General features: G+C 46.0%; 1 protein-coding gene across 3 annotated transcripts in view; it reads right to left on the reverse strand.

The window, feature by feature from the left end:
* The window catches only part of PSMG1 (proteasome assembly chaperone 1), a 40,017-nt gene that overhangs the window by 16,668 nt on the left and 4,159 nt on the right, over positions 1 to 19,190 (reverse strand). For 2 of the 3 annotated variants that reach the window (XM_033943414.1, XM_033943412.1), the window contains exon 3: positions 10,845 to 12,248. The exons of the other annotated variant lie outside the window; for it this stretch is intronic. In XM_033943414.1, the coding sequence (XP_033799305.1) occupies positions 11,057 to 12,166 (1,110 nt within the window). In that variant the 5' untranslated portion in view covers positions 12,167 to 12,248 and the 3' untranslated portion in view covers positions 10,845 to 11,056. Of the gene's footprint in view, positions 1 to 10,844; positions 12,249 to 19,190 lie in introns of those variants that run through there. 3 annotated transcript variants of the gene reach the window in all.

The raw sequence follows: 19,190 nt of genomic DNA on the forward strand, positions 1-19,190 counted from the left end.
ATCACCGTCAAACTGAACACATTTTAGGCATCTGTATTTACCAAAGAGGATATACACAACATACCAGAAGCCAACAGGCTTCACCGCGGGAAACGTAGATAAGTGTAAGGTGATGCATGTCAGTAACAAAATTAGTGAATCACCTGGTAGCGCCAAAACGGTACCACTGCCCACATTTTCTAAAATGTTCTTGAAGCCTTGGGTAGGTGAAATGGCATGTGCCAAAACCGAAAGCGCTGCTCAAAGAGAGGCAAGCAAACCTAGTGCCGATTCTGAGTCCATAGGGAAAATGTAAATATTCTCCCAGTTTTTCTGCAGAAATGTGTAACCCTGAGAAACTAATTCAGCAGAATGGAATCCAGCCAGCCCAATGCCCCCGTCTTGGGCACCATGCAGTAAGTGGAACAACGTCCCTTAGTTCCCGAAGAACTACAAGAACTGTCCTGAGGACCAGTAACACTGAAAAGGGAAACAAAAAACATAGAGACTCCAAGAACGAACTGGAAACCTGAGGAGGATGCAAAGTTGCAAGCATCCTGAAAAATCTTCACAGCCCCCTGACCTGACATTATAGCGTCTTCACCCTCATGAGAAAGCCTGAAGAGTCATTGGAAGAAGTCAAGATCCCCTCAGAATGAAGTGCAGAAGGTCAGGGAATGGCAGGATGAGAACTGTAGGATAGAAACATAGAAAGATGACGGCAGATAAGGGCTACAGCCCATCAAGTCTGCCCATACCATTGACCCCCTTTTAAGTCTACTGGCCCCCTTAACTCTACTGACCTGCTCTATTAAGTCTATATCCTAGCGACCCTATTCATTGGTATGACTCTCGCAGTGATCCCACATAGGTATCCCATTTATTCTTGAAGTCTGGGATACTGCGGGCCTGCAAGAAGATTCTCCTAGGAAAAATCAAGTTTCACAAAGTAAAGAGGAATATACTGGAACCATGAAACAGTACTAACTCCATGCAACATGAGTGAAATACGTATGTCCTTTAAAGTGAATACGTACTAGACTCAATCAAGATGCTGCATCTACCGCCCCGTGGAAAACAACAGCATCCTTACAGGTATCAGACAAAGCTCACATCGCTAATGAGAGCTTCAGGGATGAGGCTAACAGCCACATAGCGCGTGATCTTCCGCGGGTTTGATAGAATAGGTAACTGGCTCCTGGTTAAAAGGAGCTGTACAGCCCTTCCTGTTTGGTCGGGGGCCCCGTCTAGCATGTACCAGGAGAAAATGGTGACAGGAGAAACCAGCGTGATAAGCATGGAAATCTGAAGTCCAGGCCCCCTCAGAAATAGAGAAAGAGAGTCCTGGCCCAGGAAGATGCGAAGTGCCATTATGCCCATAGATAGCCCGAACTTGGAAACTGTTTGTACTACCTTTAGGCATATATATCCTGTGCCACTACTACACACATGCAGCTCAGCACAGAGGCCCAAATAAGGACAATTACCAATAGACAAAGGCTCAATCTGCAGGGACCCCAAGAGAGACAATGATATACCTGTGTGAAATACAGGGCACTATCTTACTGCTGATCTCACCGTGCCGTGAATTGCCGTATGTCGCCCCAGTCTGGAGACAAACCGAGACTGGGTGACCTAGAACAGGTCAGAGTCTCTCTGATAAACCCCTTGAGTGTTAACCCCAGAGTCCAATTAACAAGCAGCTTCCTTCAAGGGAGTACAGCAGGAACACAGACATAGACATATAAATCTGCCCAAGCTTGTCCCAAAGCTGGTGAAACACATACAACTTGTCTGAACCGGAAAGGAGAGAAGCCCCGGCATACCCTGATCAAAGACAGCTGGAAACAAACTACCGGAATGCTGCAGCTCTCCCGCCATTGCCGGAGACCCAAGCACACGCCTGATTCTCGCTGACACATGGCCGCTGCATCAACGCTCCTACAAACATAGTCGGATCCAAGCCCCGCAAAATTTACCCTGCCGCGGCTTGCATAGAAAGAAAATTAGACTCGGGGAATAACCAGAAGAACGGCCCCCAGCGCCGGAAAAAAACATGTCCCATCTCATGCGCGCTGCTATAAACCGGCACCTGCACAATCAGCTGCACATGGTCGTGACAAACACCGATGAAAGAGAACCTCAGAATAAACAGGACTACTACTGCTGAACTGAAACCCAACAATGAGAACAAGTGTGAGCATGAAATCGCACCGCTACTGCTGTGCTGTATCCAACAAGAAAACCAAGCGCGTGCATGCAAAGGGCGGGAAGTCCCGGCTCCCTCCACGGATTTCTAGTCACAAAACTTAGCCTCAATAAAATATCCATGCCTTAAACGTACATTGACCGAACCCACATTACTAAGACTCCCAAACAGAACCTGAAGTTCAAACAGACATACTCACAAGCTTGTTGTTAGGGCCGGTTGAAGCCAGTTAAAGCTGGTTGATCAGCAGTAACAGAGCAGAATGCAGGAACTGTGGTCTCTTTTTTTTTTTTAACAGAGAAGGTAAAGAAGAAAAAAATTTGAAACCTAGTCAGACCCTCTAGCAATGGAGGGAGGGTGAGGCAGGGACCTGGGGGGGCCCAGGTGTAACCTCTAAAGCCAGCACCGTTCAGCCGGACACCCCTGTCTCACTGAAGAGAAAATCTCAACAGGAGAAATAGCATTGCCAGCTCACTGAAGAGAAACCACAACAGGAGAAACAGAATGGCAGTCTCACTGAAGAGAAACCTCAACAGGAGAAAATAATTTTCCAGTCACAGCCAGAATTCAGGAGCTAGTTGAATAGCGACCTTTTCCTGCTGGGAGATAGAGAATACTGGAGATACAGGAGGAGTGCCAGCCAATAGGACCACCTGTTAATCAGTTTCTCTATCTCCGCCTGCTGGTAGATGTGTGCTATCCCATTGGTCTCTGGATTCATCTGCTGCTGTTGCTAGGGAAAGTCGGATTCAATCCCCGCAAAACTTACCCTGCCGCGGCTTGCATAGAAAGAAAATCAGACTCGGGGAATAACCAGAACGGCCCACAGCGCCGGAAAAAACATGTCCCATCTCAAAAAATTAAAAAAAAACTTTTTTTAACCCCGTCTCCCATTGCCTGGTGGTCCAGTGGTGTGTTGGCCAGCAGGTGCGAGCTTTCCGCCCACCTGGGCCAGCGCCACCCTCTGAATGAGAACTGAAGGAGGGCGGCGCTGGCCCAGGCAGGCGAGAACTGAAGGCACCATTCGGAGGTCGACACACCGCTGGACCACCAGGCAATGGGAGACATTTAAGGAGGTGCGGAAAAGGACGGGAAGAGGTGGCGTTGGCCCAGGCGGGCGGAGGGCTTGCACCTGCCGGCCGACACACCACTGGATCTCCAGGCAATGAGGGAGATTTGAAGAATATGGGACAGGACGGGGTGGGGGGTGTTTTAAAAAGGGATGAGGGTTAAAAAAAAGGTACTGGGGTGTTTTTAAAAGGCCTGACTGGGGGGAGGGGTGTTAAAAATTTATATCTTCGCTGCATAAGACGCACTGACATTTCCACCCACCTTTGGGTGGGGAAAAAAGTGCTTCTTATGGAGCGAAAAATACGGTAATAATAACTTAATAGCTAAACAGCAGTCTTGACCACTGCAGGTGATCCAACTGATCTCAAAGCCCAGTTTCTACTCTATGGGTTAGCTGAAGATGCTACAAAGACTAGATAGGTCAGTCAGTCATTACCACCACCAAGTAGCCAGACCATGTGAGTGTATAAGGTTTGGGGAGAACTGCAGTACGAGTCAGACAGGAGATCTGCTACAATGGCTGGGCTATGTGGGTAGAGGGTGCAGCAAAGTTACAAATGGGTGAAAAATCCTGTCAATACAAATGAAGGCTCACTGCATCAAATTCCAACCTTCAGTTCCACTGCACAGAGAGCCTAAAGGCGTTGGAGAAAAATGCCAGAAAAAAAGTTACATTCTAGGAGCACTCTATCCACCTACCCAGAGCAAATATGAAGTTATCCTGAAACTAATAAATGCACTAGCTCTAGAAAGGAAAAATGTATTCTTACCTGATAATTTCCTTTTCATGAATCCTGCTAGACTGGATACATGTCATCCTGCCAGCAGATGAAGACAGAGAAACAAACTCAATGTCACTGCTATAACGAGTTTTCAGCTAAGTCACAGGCCTAAATGCTCTGCATTCTGCAGGTGGTGACTGCTGCATGGGTGCAGCAGGATAGCTGGTTTGATTCCCAGAGCCACAGTATGTGGACTATTCTTCCTGGTTAAACTGGACTCTTGTCCTTAATCAAGACTAATGGTCCACAGGCTGCCTTTCTAATTATGACAATAACTTATCAGAGCCTGCTGGCTTTTTCTCTGCTGGATGCTAGGTTTGCATCCTAGTTCTCCCATATGGCAGTCTCTGAGTGTGGGCAGAAAAAGATCAGGTTCTTCCAAGTTTATTTAATAAGTATCTAAGCAGTGTACAATAATCTAAAAATCAGGGATACCACATATTAAAATCACAGACAGAGACAAAACATTCATATACATGTGGAGAGGGAGGTGAAATACAATAATTAATAGGATGTACAAAAAGGGTAAGCACAATAGGAAGGGGGTGTGCTCTGCATGTGAATTTGTAAATTAGAATTCTGGATATTACAAGTTCTAGGCATCTTTAAACAGAAAAGGTTTTAGATTAGATTTGAATTTGTCTAATGAGGATTCTTCCCGGAGGGTCAATGGCAATGAATTCCATAGAGTGGGTGCTGTCACTAAGAAGATCTTTTTGAGTGTAGTGTCACAAAATAAGTGGTGAAAGGAGGGAATATTTAAGAGATATTGATTATTTGATCTACGCATTCTTGAAGAGCAATAAGGGATAATCAACCTATCCATGAATTCTGGAGTATGGAAGATTTTTATTTTGAATGTGAGGTCAAGTTTTATAAGTAATCCTGTGGGAAAGTGGTAACCAGTGAGATTTTATCAGGAGTTAATATGGTTGATTACCTTACTAATATCTTTTCTATTACATATCTGTGTCATTCTGGACACTACGGTATTCTTCACATGCTCATGAGCTATGTAGAAAGAATCCATTCCAGGTTTTCAACTCCTCCTCCTTGCTCCAGAGGGTTCTACTACCCCCTTCAGTTTGTACCAAAGCAGGCGAGAGCACAGTGTATCGCAACAACAGTGTGTCTCCTGAGATTTCAGGTGTGCCGTGACACACTGGCAAGGAGAGTCATCCTGTAGGCAGTCAGCTGGCACGGATGACTCTCCTCCTTGCCTGTGTCTCTCCTCCTCTCCCTGCACCTCCCCTCCTCTTGGATCCCTCCACCGAAGCGGGTCACAGCCAAATGGGCATCCGCAAATGCACATGAAGTCAATGCATTGACGACCGCGCACTTCCGGCCGGAAAGTTTGCAAGACACTGCGATAGCCTTATATAAGAACAATTAAGAAGGAGGGGTATGGGGAGACTCCTCAAACTACAAATCTGTTCTGCTTTAAACATGCTTTAGCAAACATGTTAAAGCATTTTAACTGAACAAGCAAAACATCAAAACAACCATACTAATCAGAAACATTTATGGAGCTCAAACATTTTCCCAATGTATTATACCCTTAAGGTCTGACTGACATCACAATCTTAGTTTTGACACGAACATCCTGACTGAGACAGTAGGCAGGCGGAATAAATACTGACAGGGTGAAGCTCCAGCATGACACACCTATCTACTAGAAAAGATATTAGCAAGGTAAGAACCTAATCTGTTTTTCTAATGCAATACAGTAGGTGTGTCATTCTGGTCAGTAGGGACGTACAAAAACAGTCCCAGAAATCTACGGCGGGACCTCTGCGCCTGCTCATGACACTAAAGACCCAAAGACGGTGTCCTCCCATGTTGCCAAATCCACTCTATAGAACTTGGAAACATATGAAGAGTGGACCAGATCGCTGCCCTTCAAACTTCCCTGGTTAAAACTGCCCGAGCTTCTGCCCATGAAGAAGCCATGCCTCTTGTGGAATGTGCTTTCAAGGAAACCAGTGATTGCTTGCCACAGGCAAGATGGTCATTTGTATACATCTTGAGATGGTAGCCTTTAGACACTGGTCTACCAAGTCTAGCCTGACTAGTGAGCACAAATAGATGGTTTCTATGTCTAACAGTTGGAACTCATTGGTGAACTCCAGATAATGTAGGACTCTACTCACATCTAGTCCTTTTTCTTTGACTCTATGGTCTGGAATGCTGGCAATCTTACCTCTTGATTGATTTAAAAAGCTGAAATGACTTTCAGCAAAAAGGATGGAACCATGTGAAAGAAAACTACCACCTCTGTGATTTTGAGCAAGGGTTCCCTGCATGACAGGACCTGCAGCTCTGTGACTCGTCTTGTTGATGTAATGGCCATGAAGAAAATGGTCTTGATGGTAAGATCCAACACGGTTGCTTCTTGAATAGGCTAATAAGGAGCCTTACTGAGTCCATGTAAAACCATGTTAAGATTCCATGATGGAAATGGTTTTCACTTACAAGATGGGGGGATCACCGCTAGGGGTGAGCAATCTTGAAAGAGACCTGGGAGTGATGGTGGACACAACATTGAAGGCGTCGGCGCAGTGCGCCACAGCCTCAAGGAAAGCGAACAAAATGTTGGGTATCATTAAGAAAAGTATCACAACCAGGACAAAGGAAGTCATCCTGCCACTGTATCGTGCAATGGTGCGCCCGCACCTAGAGTACTGTGTCCAGTACTGGTCGCCGTACCTCAATTAAGACATGGCGGTACTTGAAAGAGTCCAGAGAAGAGCAACTAAGCTAATAAAAGGTATGGGGGAACTCTCATATACTGACAGACTGAAAAAGCTGGGGCTTTTCTCCCTGGAAAAGCACTCAGGGGAGACATGATAGAAACCTTCAAGATCATGAAGGGCATAGAAAAAGTGGATAGGGACAGATTTTTCAAACTAATGGGAACCACAGGTACAAGGGGGCACTCGGAGAAATTGAAAGGGGAAAGGTTTAGAACAAACGCCAGGAAGTTCTTTTTCACCCAGAGGGTGGTGGATACATGGAACGCGCTGCTGGAGGATGTGATAGGCAGAAGTACGCTACAGGGCTTCAAAGAAGGTCTGGACAGGTACCTGGAGGACAAAGGGATTGAGGGGTACAGATAGGAGTAGAGGTAAGGTTATAGGGACAGGATTAGAGGTAAATTACAAAATTAGTCAGAGACCACTGTTCAGGCAGTGGGCCTGATGGGCCGCCGCGGGAGCGGACCGCTGGGCAGGATGGACCTCTGGTCTGCCCCAGCAGAGGCAACTTCTAATGTTCTTAGTCTGAGCCTTCGTGCCCCCTTTAGGAATCTGACTATGTCTAGATGAGAAGCCAGGGGAGCTTTGCATCCAAGAGCACTGAAACACAAGAGGCCTACCACTTGGATCCTGCGTGAAGCCACTGTGAGGTCTTCGTTGAGACGTGCTTGGAAGAAAGCTAGCACCACAGTGATCAGAGCACTAAATGGTTCCACCTTTCTCTTTCTTGCACCAATGCTGAAATGTCTCCTATGCCTTAGCATAAGCGGAGACCATCATAGGCTTCTTGGCTCCGAGGAGAGTAACAATGACTACCTTTGAATATCCTTTGCACTCTAAAGCCATGCCGTAAGACTAAAGCGTTCCGGATCTTCTAAAATCTCTGAGCCCTGAGATCGAAGATCGGACTGTACCGGTAGTCTTGAGACCCTGGCCTTCTGAAGACAGACTAGGTCTGTGTACCATGGCCTGTGTGATCAATCCAGTACTATAAGGACCAATCTCCCCGGGTGGTTTGCTATTCTGTGAAGTATCTGCCCTATCATGGGCAATGAAATAAACACATATAAGACCTCATTCTTTAGCCACAGCTGGACTAGGGCATCCAGACCTTCGCTTCCGGGTTCAGATCTTCAATTGAAGAACTGGTCTGCCTTCTTATTCTTCAGTCACAGCCATCAGATTGAAAATTGGCAGACCCCATTGATGGACTGGAACATTGCTACAGATAACATCCATTCTCTCAGGTCTAAGGTCTTCCTGCTGAGGTAATCAGCTTGGACATTGTCCATTCCTGCTATATGCACCACAGAAATCTGTCCTACCAGAACAATAAGTGGGTTTCCAGGATCAGCAGTGCACCCTGGTGCCTCCTCGGCAACTAACATATGCCACCACTGTAGCATTGTCTGGGAAATCTTGAACCACCTGTCCTTCCAGACTCTTCTCCAGCTTTTGTAAAGCCAATCGAATGGCCTGAAGCTCCAGCCTGCTGATGGACCATTTCCTCTGGAAGGCCGACCACTGCTCCTGGTCTGGGCATCTGTTGAAATGGCCTCCTCAACAGAACAGTCTAGCATCTGTTGTGAGATCACCCAAAGTTATTCTGAGAGGCATACCCCATAATAATGTCTATGGATGGAGCTATTCTCATACCGTGGCAGGATTCTGAAGTGCATGGGAAAGTCATTTGAAGGGAGTCCTTTTGTAGGGACCACAGAGACAGTAGTGCATTCTGAGAGGATGCATGTAAGCCTTTGGCCAAGGGACCACATTTATAGTAGCTGTCATGGAGCCTAGTACTTGAAGATAGTGCCCCCGGAGATGTCTTGGCCATCATGTCCATTATCTGAGCACAGAGCTTCTGTCTGCATGCCTCTGGAAGACAGACTAAGCCTTCTGTCGTGTTGAATAGTTCTCCCAGGTATTCCAGGGATGGGGACAAAACCAATTGGCTCTTTTGAAAATTCACTATCCAGCCCAGGCTCTGCCAGACCTGGACCACTGAAGCCACTACTTGTTCCCCGTCCGATAACGACAGAGCCCTGATCAGTCAATTGTCCAGATATGGATAAACTTGTTGAGGGAGTGGCTGATTTAAGGGAGACAAGAGATGATGGGATAGGGCAGGGGTAGGCAATTCCAGTCCTCGAGAGCTGGAGCCAAATCAGGTTTTCAGGATATCCACAATAAATATGTATGAGATAGATTTGCATCTCAAAGGAGGCAGTGCATGCAAATCCATCTCATACATATTCATTGTGGATATCATGAAAACCTGACCTGGCTCCGGCTCTCAAGGACTGGAATTGCCTACACCTGGGACAGGGGAAAGAAACTGGGTGATGATGGGGGAAAGGGCAGAGAGAAAGAAGTAAGATTTGCTTTTTTATGAATGATACCAAAATCTGCAATAGAGTAGACACCCAGGATGGTGTGACTAACATGAAGAAAGACCTGGCAAAGCTTGAAGAATAGTCTGAAATTTAGCAGCTAAAATTTAATGCTAAAAAATGCAAGGTCATGCATTTGGGCTACAAAAACCCAAGTTTAGGGGGTGAAGAACTTATGTGCATGACAGAAGAGTGGGACTTGGGTGTGATTATATGTGATGATTTTAAGGTGGCCAAATAGGTTGTAAGGTGATGGCAAAAGCTAGAAGGATGCTAGGATGCATAAGGAGAGGTATGGTCAGTAAGAAAAAGGAGGTACTAATGCCCCTGTATAAATCTCTGGTGAGACCTCATTTAGAATATTGTGAACAATTCTGGAGGCCGTACCTTCAAAAAGATATAAAAAGGATGGAGTCGGTCCAGAGGAAGGCTACTAAAATGGTGTGTGGTCTTCTTCATAAGGCTTATGGGGAACAGACTTAAAGATCTCAATCTGTATACTTTGGAGGAAAAGCAGGAGAGGGGAGATATGATAGAGACGTTTACCTACATGGCGTAAATCTGCATGAGTCGAGTCTCTTTCAAATGAAAGGAAGCTCTGGAATGAGGGCATAGGATGAAGTTAAGAGGTGATAGGCTCAGAAGTAATCTAAGGAAATATTTTTTTACAGAAATGGTGGTAGATGCATGGAACTGTCTCCTGGTAGAGGTAGTGGAGACAGAGACTGTGTCTGATTTCAAGAAAGCCTGGGATAGGCACATGGGATCTCTTAGAGAAAGGAAGAGATAATGGTTACTGCAGATGGGCAGAATGGATGTGCCATTTGGCCTTTATCTGCCATCATGTTTCTATATTTCTAGGAGTGATAATAGGGTGGTGTAAGAGAAACACTAGGTGAGGAGATGCTGGCTGTTTATTTCTACTACTGTATTTACCCGAAAATAAGACCTAACCGGAAAATAAGCCCTATGTGATTTTTCATGATGCTCGTAATATACAGTAAGCCTTACCTCCAAAATAAGCCCCAGTTAAGATTGACCTACAAACCGCCCCCTGAATGGCCACAGCAGGAGGAATGTCCAATTTCTCCTGCCGCAACAGTGAACCCTCCTGACACAGTCCAAGGCAGGAGGGATGCCCACTCCCGCCTGCTGTTAGCCCCATCATTCCCTGAACCCCACCAAATACTCCCCAACTTTACTACGACCCCCCAAGATACCCCTGACACTCCCTGACTCCACCCCAAATGCCCCTGTACATTTATCTGATGGCCAGCAAGAGGGATGTCTAGTCCCTCCTGCTGGCAGGCCCGCCACTGCAAAATGGTGGGCTTTTCCCTTCCCGATGCATTCTGGAATGCACCGGGAGTGGGGGTGTCTAAGGCCCTGATTGGCTCAGATGCCTAAGGCTAAGGCCCCCCTCCCAAAGGAGGGGCCTTAGGCACCCAGTTCAACTGGAGTCTTAAGCCTCCTTCTGAGTGCATGACCAATCAAAGTACACAGACACAATGCACTTGATTTAATGGTAGATTTAAAGGGAATACCGGTATTTTTTTAAAAAATTTCTTTATAAATTTCTTAATACAATTACAAGAATCCTCTTGTTACAGTAACACAGATAAGCAACAGAAAAAAAAATAATATATTGCATAATAATAGTTGAAATCAATCAGAAATAAAGTTTTAAAGAATACAATCTCAAACAATATGCCATATAAAGTAATTAATCTCTCTTTCTTAGACCACTATACCACTACATGAGACAAGAACATAAAAGATAAGGAGGTCTCCAACTATACTTAATTTTACCAAAGAAAAAGGCTAAATACAATCCTAAATACAAGGCTAAGTACAATCCTATATACAGCTCTAACTGTGGATCAACTTTTTCTCATCCAGAAAACTATGAAGTTGCTCAGGCACAAAATAAACATATTTAGTTCCTTGATATTTGACAAAACATTTACAAGGGTAACTTAGTAAACAGGTAGCTCCTATTTTAATTGTTTCCTCCCTCATAGTCAAAAAAAACTTTCTCCTCTCTTGGGTGGACTTAATTACATCAGGAAAAATCCATATCTTTTCTCCCAGAAATAAACTCTGGGAGAAGCAAAAGAAAATTGTCATTATCATATTTAAGTCCTGCTCAAAAACAAATGAAACGAGCAAAGTTCCCCGATATTGAATTTCTTCCTGAGATGTTTCAAGTAGGCCAGTTAAATTTATTAAATCTAATTCCTTAGGAGAGGAATTTTCCAATTTTTTAGGTAAATAATATATTTTGTTACTCGGTGGTATTGATTCAACTGGCATTTTTAAAATCTCTATTAAATATATTTTAAAGAGATCCATTGGTGTAGTCAAACTTAATTTGGGAAAATTCAAAACTCGTATATTCAATCTTCTATTAAAGTTCTCTAATTGTTCAATTTTACGTTGAAGAAACATTCTGTCCTTTACCATAGTAGCCGAAGTTGCTTGCAATGATGAAATATCTTTATCTACTTTTTCAAACTTTTTAGTTGTATCAGTTTGCAGATTCTGAACAGAAGTAGATAACTCTTCTAATTTACTCACGACTTTTGAAATATCTTCCGCTGATTTCGTAGTAGCCGCTTCGAGTCTCTGGAGAGTCCTCAATATGTTCTCTAGAACCGGCGCTGAGGAATCGATTTGCAAGATTCCTGCTGAAGCTATTGACTCAGCGACCCGGGCAGCGTCTAGGCCCCCTCCATCTGGGGACGCACGCTGACCTGCGCTGGATTCTGCATTGATTGAGCTGTTGGGGGGGGGGGGGAGCGATGTTTCAAGACCCAAGGCACCGGTGGCTCCTTCCAGCAGTGCAACAGCGGGCGAAGCTTCCCCTTGTTCAATGACCGGCAAGCTCATTAGAAATCGGTCTATCAGCGCTTGTCCGGGTATGGAGAGGTCCCCCCGAATAACGCCTTTACGTTTAGTATGAGGCATGATCCAAATCATGTCAGAAAAGCTGCAAATCCTGGGGTAAGACAGACTCCGGCTCTATCAGCTCTCACACCGCCGCCATCTTGTCCCCTGATATCTGCATTTTGAACAGGAAAACCGGTATTTTAACCCCCACAAAAAAATAAGACATCCCCTGAAAATAAGCCCTAATGTGTCTTTTAGAGCAAATATTAATATAAGACCTAGCCTTATTTTCAGGGAAAATGGTACTACTTTTTTCTATAGTGCTATAAGACATTTATGGCAGTGCATATAAAACATGCCATAAGAATAGCCATACTGGATCAGACCAATGGTCTCCATTGTGGCCAATCCAGGTCACAAGAACCTGGCTAAAACCCAAATAGTAGCAACATTCCATGCTACCAATCCCAGGGCAAGCAGAGAGTTAGAGAAGTTCATTAAGGAGGCATACAGAGAGGCTGTGGAACAGCAGAGGAACTGCCAAGATACATCCAGAGAGTGAGGACCACCTGGAGGAAAATTACAAGAAAGGACTAGATGGGGAGGAAGCCTTCTAGTAGGGTGCATTGAGCTGGGGACTGGAGGTTCCACAAACTTTCTTTTGATATTTTTCAATTACCTGCCGTTCCACTCTGAAGAGCTTCTCACCCGAGTGCCTAATTGCCAGCAGGCACTGGAGGCGGACACCTACCTAACATCAACCAATGTTCCCTCTAAGCTGAGCGCATGAGCGATCGCTCACTATTTTCTGTGGCGTCGCTCATACGTTTTCTCGTGTCGCTCATATGTTTTCTCGTGTCGCTCAATCGAGGGCGGGCGGAGGTGAGAGGAAGCGGCGGCGACAGTCTGCCCTGCTCCCCTTAGTGTATTTTAAGTTGAAAGATGCAGCGGCGGCTCCTCTCAAGATCCCCGACTGCTTCGGACTTCCGACGCAGGTGGGGATTCATGAGAGGAGCCGCTGCCAAAGATACCAGAAAGCTGGCGAAGCAAAAACTTTAAGTAAATTGTTATTCTTCTAAGTTTTGAGTATTTAACCCTCCCACAATCTCACGGGCACTCATCCTCAGCGCCTGCTCATAAATTTGTGGAGTATGTAACTTGTCGCTCATGCATATTTTTTTTTGCACACACCTCATCAATCCTTAGAGGGAACATTGGTCCCGACCCAAGCCCAGGAGTTAAGAGTGTGCTTACTCCTGTGGCGTGCGGCCGCATGGTGTGGCTGGAGGGGCAGGTCATGCCGCTTGAGAGCCCCGGGGCTAACAATAATTTGAGATAAGTTTATTAATTTACCTTATTTAGATGTTATGGGGAAACGCAAGGGTAAACCTCGGGTGTCAACCCCGGTAACATCGGGTCCTATGGACAAACACTTGACTTTGCTTGAGATATCAAAACCTATGGATAGATTTGATTCAATATCTGGAGCATCATTGAGTTCCCTAGATCGTACCCTGCACCTCCCTCCTAATCTTCCAGGGGACCTGAAGCCGGAAGTAGGCCTACAGGCACCTTCACCAGAAGTTCAGGGCCCCCTACTGGTCTCAGGGATTGTATTTTCTAAGATGCCACAGATATTTCTAGAATCTGAAGACCGGTTGGAAGGCTCAGATAGGATTTCTGATGAAAACCCCAAGGAAGTTACCTTGAAAGATCTTTGGAGTTTAAATACGAGGATGGAGGTAATGCTGAAAAATGTAATAGGTCAGATGCAGAATTTTTCCAAGGAAGTAGTAGATAAACTTGTGAATGTGGATTCAAACAATGGCCAATTGGATAAACATATGATGGTGCTAGAAAACCAGTTAGTGAATTACCAGTCTTTTTCGGTAGCATCTAGTAAGGATTAATTAAATATACATTACAAATTGGAGATGCTAAAAAATTAGACAAGAGCAAGGAATTTACGTTTAGTTCATTTTCCTTCAACCCACTTGTTATCTCTAGAGATACTTCTAAAGAAATATCTCAAGGTGATACTAGGGGTGACAAATGCAGAAACTATTGGCCTCTTTTACAAAGCCACACAAGCGGCTGCCACGCAGCAACAGCCCCGAAGTCCTTTAAATCTCTATGGGCTTCGGGGCCGCTAGCGCGGCCGTATGTTATTTTCAAATTATTACTACATTCCTCAAAGGAAAAAGATTCTCACGGAAGAGGGTCTGGATCAATTGGTCAGTATAGAGGTTGATTTGACTAAATTTTTGGAAGATTCGCAAGACCAGATCCAGACCCGTGCCAATCTATTAGTCACATGTTTAAATGAATCTGATAAGATTCTTATTATGAAACTTTAATTCAGAAATAGAGTAAATTCTGTGGGGATAGCGTTCTAGCTTTTCCCATTGTTGCCAAATCTACACAGCTTAAGAGGAAGGCCTTTTTGGCTCTCCGTCCTAAGGCTTTGCAGATAGGGGCAAATTTTTTTGTTTTTTTAATTCCCTTGAAAATGTCTTCTGCATATTCAAGACAGACTATGTTTTTTGGGACCCATTGCAGTTAGAATCATTTCTTAAAGGAAAAATGTAATCCGATTTCTTTCATTTTTAGGTTTTTTTTAGGGGTAAAATGTAAAACAGCGCCCAAGCAAAATTTTGTTGGGGAGGCGCTTCCTTCCACATTGATTACTTAATATTTTCCTAAATTGATAAGGTCTTTCTTCCACCTTTTTGAGGGCTAGATGGATTTGTCTTAGTTTGTTTCAAACTGTATTCTTTTTTATGTCATGTATATTTGCCTAATGGTTCCATATCTTTATTGTGTGATGTAACATTGTAAAAAGTATTTCATTAAAAAAAAAAAAAAAGAGAAAGGACTAGATGACAGAGCAGTAGGACCTGGAATCAGCAGGGGGAACCCATAGGAAGACGAGTCCAGTGCATGCCAACGCCAGGAGGAGGAAAGATAGAAGTGTACCGAGGACATGGATCTGTAGCTAGAAAGATGGACGCACACCAAGGACACGAACCTATGGCTAGAGAGACAAGAGAAGATAGGGAAGACAGCAATCGTCATGGGAGACTCCATCATCTGACAACTTGACAGCCACATAGCAGGAGTAAGACAGGATCGACTGGTAACATTCCTACCAGGAGCCAAGGCGGAGGATATAGTGAGCCGCATCGACAAGATCATCAATAATGAGGAAGGAGGAGATAATAATAATAACTTTATTTTTGTATACCGCAGTACCACAACAGTTCAGAGCGGTTTACAGAGGAAGAGACTGTACAAAGACAGCGATGTTACATACAAGACATTCAGATTAGCTTAGCAAGTCGAGAGAAGTCAGGTATATCCGGAGGCATATCAGAGATACAAGGCAGGGAGGGAGTCAGAGGAATTTATCAAAGAGATAGGTTTTAATTGATTTCCTGAAGGTTTGGTAGGAGGGTGCATTTGAAATGAGGGTGGTTAGACATTTATTCCATTTGCCTGCTTGGAATGACAGAGATTTATCAAGGAATCTCTTGTAGATACAGCCTTTAAGGACGGGAAAGCAAACAGGTAGGCATTACGTGTGCAGGTGGGGCCTGAAAATTAAAAATGGTGCAACAGGTAGATTGGGGATGAGCCTGTTAAGTTTTAGAAGCAGAGGCAAGCAAACTTGAAGATGATCCTTGCCTCCATGAACAGCCAGTGCAGTTTTCTGTAATATGGGCTTACATGATCCGATTTTTTGAGACTGTAGATGAGGAGAATGGCAGCATTCTGTACAATTCTCAAGTGTTTATACGGCAGTGGTGATCCACGTTGGGACAAATGATGTGAGCAACAGAAACTACAACAGGGAAACACTGAAGGACCAGTTCCGGATGCTAGGAAGGAAGCTGAAGATCAGAACGCCGATGGTAGCATTCTCGGAGATCTTACTGGTACTCAGGGCCGACGGGAAAAGGCAGACGGAACTGCAAGCAGTCAATGCGTGGATGAGACGCTGGTGTGAGCAAGGATTCCACTTCGTGTGCAACTGGATGGCGTTCTGGGGGAAGAGCAAGCTCAGCGGAGATGGAACGAGGCTACTTGCAAGCAACATCAAGTGAGAAATTGAGAAGTTTTTAAACTAGTAAGAAGGGGAAAGCTGACAGTTGACCAAGAGTCGATGGTTCGGGAAATGGTATACCCAGACGATACCGTAGAAGAAGATTGCAGGGAAGACTTACCGGATCATAGGCAAGATAGAAATCCCGGAGGATCGAAAGGGACAGAAGCAAAGGAGGTAGAAAGTGCAAGAAAGTAACAAGCCGCCCCGCAGGAATTCAATTTCCCCGTCCCCGTGAGTTTTGTCGCTATCCCTGTCCCATTCCTGTAAGCTCTGCCTTATTCGCACAAGCCTGGAACACTTATGATTTTAAAGTGTTTAAGGCTTGTGCAAATGAGAACGGAGTTTGCAGGAATGGGGACGGAAAAGCACAGTTACTTACCGTAACAGGTGTTATCCAGGGACAGCAGGCAGATATTCTCTACATGTGGGTGATGTCATCCACAGAGCCCCGTCACGGACAGCTTTTCAAGCAAACTTGATTGAAGATCTCAAAGTTTGCTAGTGCTGCCCACGCATGCGTGTGCCTTCCTGCTCCACTAGAGGGCACATCCCCTCCTCGTGGTCTTCAGTTCAGATAGCTAGCAAAGAAGCCAACCTTGGGGAGGTGGGAGGGTTGTGAGAATATCTGTCTGCTGTCCCTGGATAACACCTGTTACGGTAAGTAACTGTGCTTTATCCAAGGACAAGCAGGCAGCATATTCTCTACATGTGGGTGACCTCCAAGCTAACCAAACAAGGGACGGAGGGAAAGTTGGCAATTTAGGAAAACAGATTATGCAAAACCGACTGGCCAAACTGGCCGTTGCGCCTGGAAAAGGCATCCAGACAGTAGTGAGAGGTGAAGGTATGAACCGAAGACCAAGTGGCAGCCTTGCAGATCTCCTCAATAGGCGTGGACCTGAGGAAAGCGACAGACGCCGCCATTGCTCGGACTTTATGCCCCGAGACCCGACTGTGCAGCGAGAGACCAGCCTGAGCGTAGCAGAAGGAAATACAAGCAGCCAACCAGTTGGATAAGGTGCGCTTGGAAACAGGGTGGCCCAACCAGTTAGGATCAAAAGAGATGAAAAGTTGAGGAGCCGTCCCATGAGACTCGGTGCGTCGCAGATAAAAGGCCAACACCATCTTACAGTCAAGCGTGTGAAGCGCCACCTCACCAGGATGAGAGTGGGGCTTCGGAAAAAACACCGGAAGAACAATGGACTGGTTGAGGTGGAAGTCCAAAACCACCTTGGGCAAGAACTTGGGATGAGTACGAAGGACCACCTTGTCATGATGAAATACAGTAAAAAGCGGATCCGCAACCAGAGCTTGCAGCTCACTGACTCTGCGAGCAGACGTGAGGGCAACCAGGATCACCACCTTCCAAGTGAGGTACCGCAGATGAGCCTTATCAATGGGTTCAAACGGAGGTTTCATCATTTGAGCCAGAACCACATTAAGATCCCAAACCACTGGGGGGGGGGGGGGGCTTGAGTGAAGGATGAACATTGAAGAGGCGGATGGACAGAGAGCGGTTTCTCATCAAGTGGCTGATTAAAGGCGGCAATCGCACTGAGGTGGACTCGAATAGATGTCGATTTGAGGCCAGACCGAGACAAGTGGAACTGATAATCCAGCATGGAAGACAAGGAAGCAGACAGTGGTTCCATGCGGTGCTCAGCACACCATGCCACAAATCTGGTCCATTTCTGGGAATAGCATTGCCGAGTGGAGCTCTTCCGAGAGGCCTCGAGAACCTCCCTCACTGACTGAGAGAAACCTAAGGAGAGAGGCACATGGAGAGGAACCAAACTGTTAAGTGTAGAGACTGCAGATTGGGATGCAACAGCGAACCCCGACTCTGAGACAGCAGAGAAGGAAACAGGTAGAAGCAGAGGCTCCCTGACACTGAGCTGGAGGAGCAGGGAGAACCATGGCTGCTGGGGCCACCGAGGAGCTATCAAGATCATGGTGGCGCGAACCGACTTGAGGTGTATCAGCGTTCTGAGAATCAGAGGGAAGGAAGGGAACGCATAGAGGAACCTGCCCGTCCAATCGAGAAGGAAAGCATCCTCCTTGAGACGATCTGGGGAGTACATCCTCAAACAGAATCAAGGCAACTTGTGATTGAGGGGCAAAGCGAACAGATCTATCTGTGGCGTTCCCCCTCGAACAAACACCTGCCGCAGAGTGTGAGAATGGAGCAACCATTCGTGCGGCTGAAGAAGGCGACTCAGCTTGTCCGCCAGACAATTCTGCTCGCCCTGAATATACACCGCCCGAAGAAAGATGTTGTGGCGGAACGCCCACTGCCAAAGATGAAGGGCTTCCCTGCAGAGTGATATGGAACCCGTACCCCCTTGCTTGTTCACATAATACATTGCCACCTGGTTGTCCGTGCACACCAGGACCACGCGATCCTGTAGCAAATGACGAAAAGCCACCACTGCATTGTAAATGGCCCGGAGCTCCAACAGGTTGATGTGGCAGCGACAGTCCGCGCTCGACCAAAGACCCTGAGTCCAAAGGCCGTCTAGGTGCGCTCCCCAGGCGTATGCCGAGGAGTCTGTCGTCAGAACCTTCTGATGCGGGGGCACGAGAAAGAGCAAACCTCTGGACAGATTGGAAGAGCTGGCCCACCAACGGAACGAGCGTTTCAAGGAGGGAGTCATCGCAATGTGCTGAGAAGCGGGATCCCGATCCTGCTGCCACTGAGACGCCAGAGTCCATTGAAGAACACGAAGATGTAACCGGACGAATGGCGTGACGTGAACGGTGGAGGCCATGTGCCCCAGGAGGATCATCATCTGCTTGGCCGAGACCGAAACCCTCTGGGACACCAGCAGTCGCAGGAGCGCGTTCTGACGAGGCAGAGGCAGAAACGACTGGAGACGAACCGTGTCCAGCACGGCCCCGATAAACTGTAGGGACTGAGAGGGGCACAGCTGGGATTTGGGGAAGTTTACCTCGAACCCCAAATGCTGAAGGAAGACAATAGTCCGACGGGTCGCTGAAATAACCCCCTCC

Source organism: Geotrypetes seraphini, chromosome 4 (assembly GCF_902459505.1).
Source record: "Geotrypetes seraphini chromosome 4, aGeoSer1.1, whole genome shotgun sequence".
NCBI classification, from domain to species: Eukaryota; Metazoa; Chordata; class Amphibia; order Gymnophiona; family Dermophiidae; genus Geotrypetes; species Geotrypetes seraphini.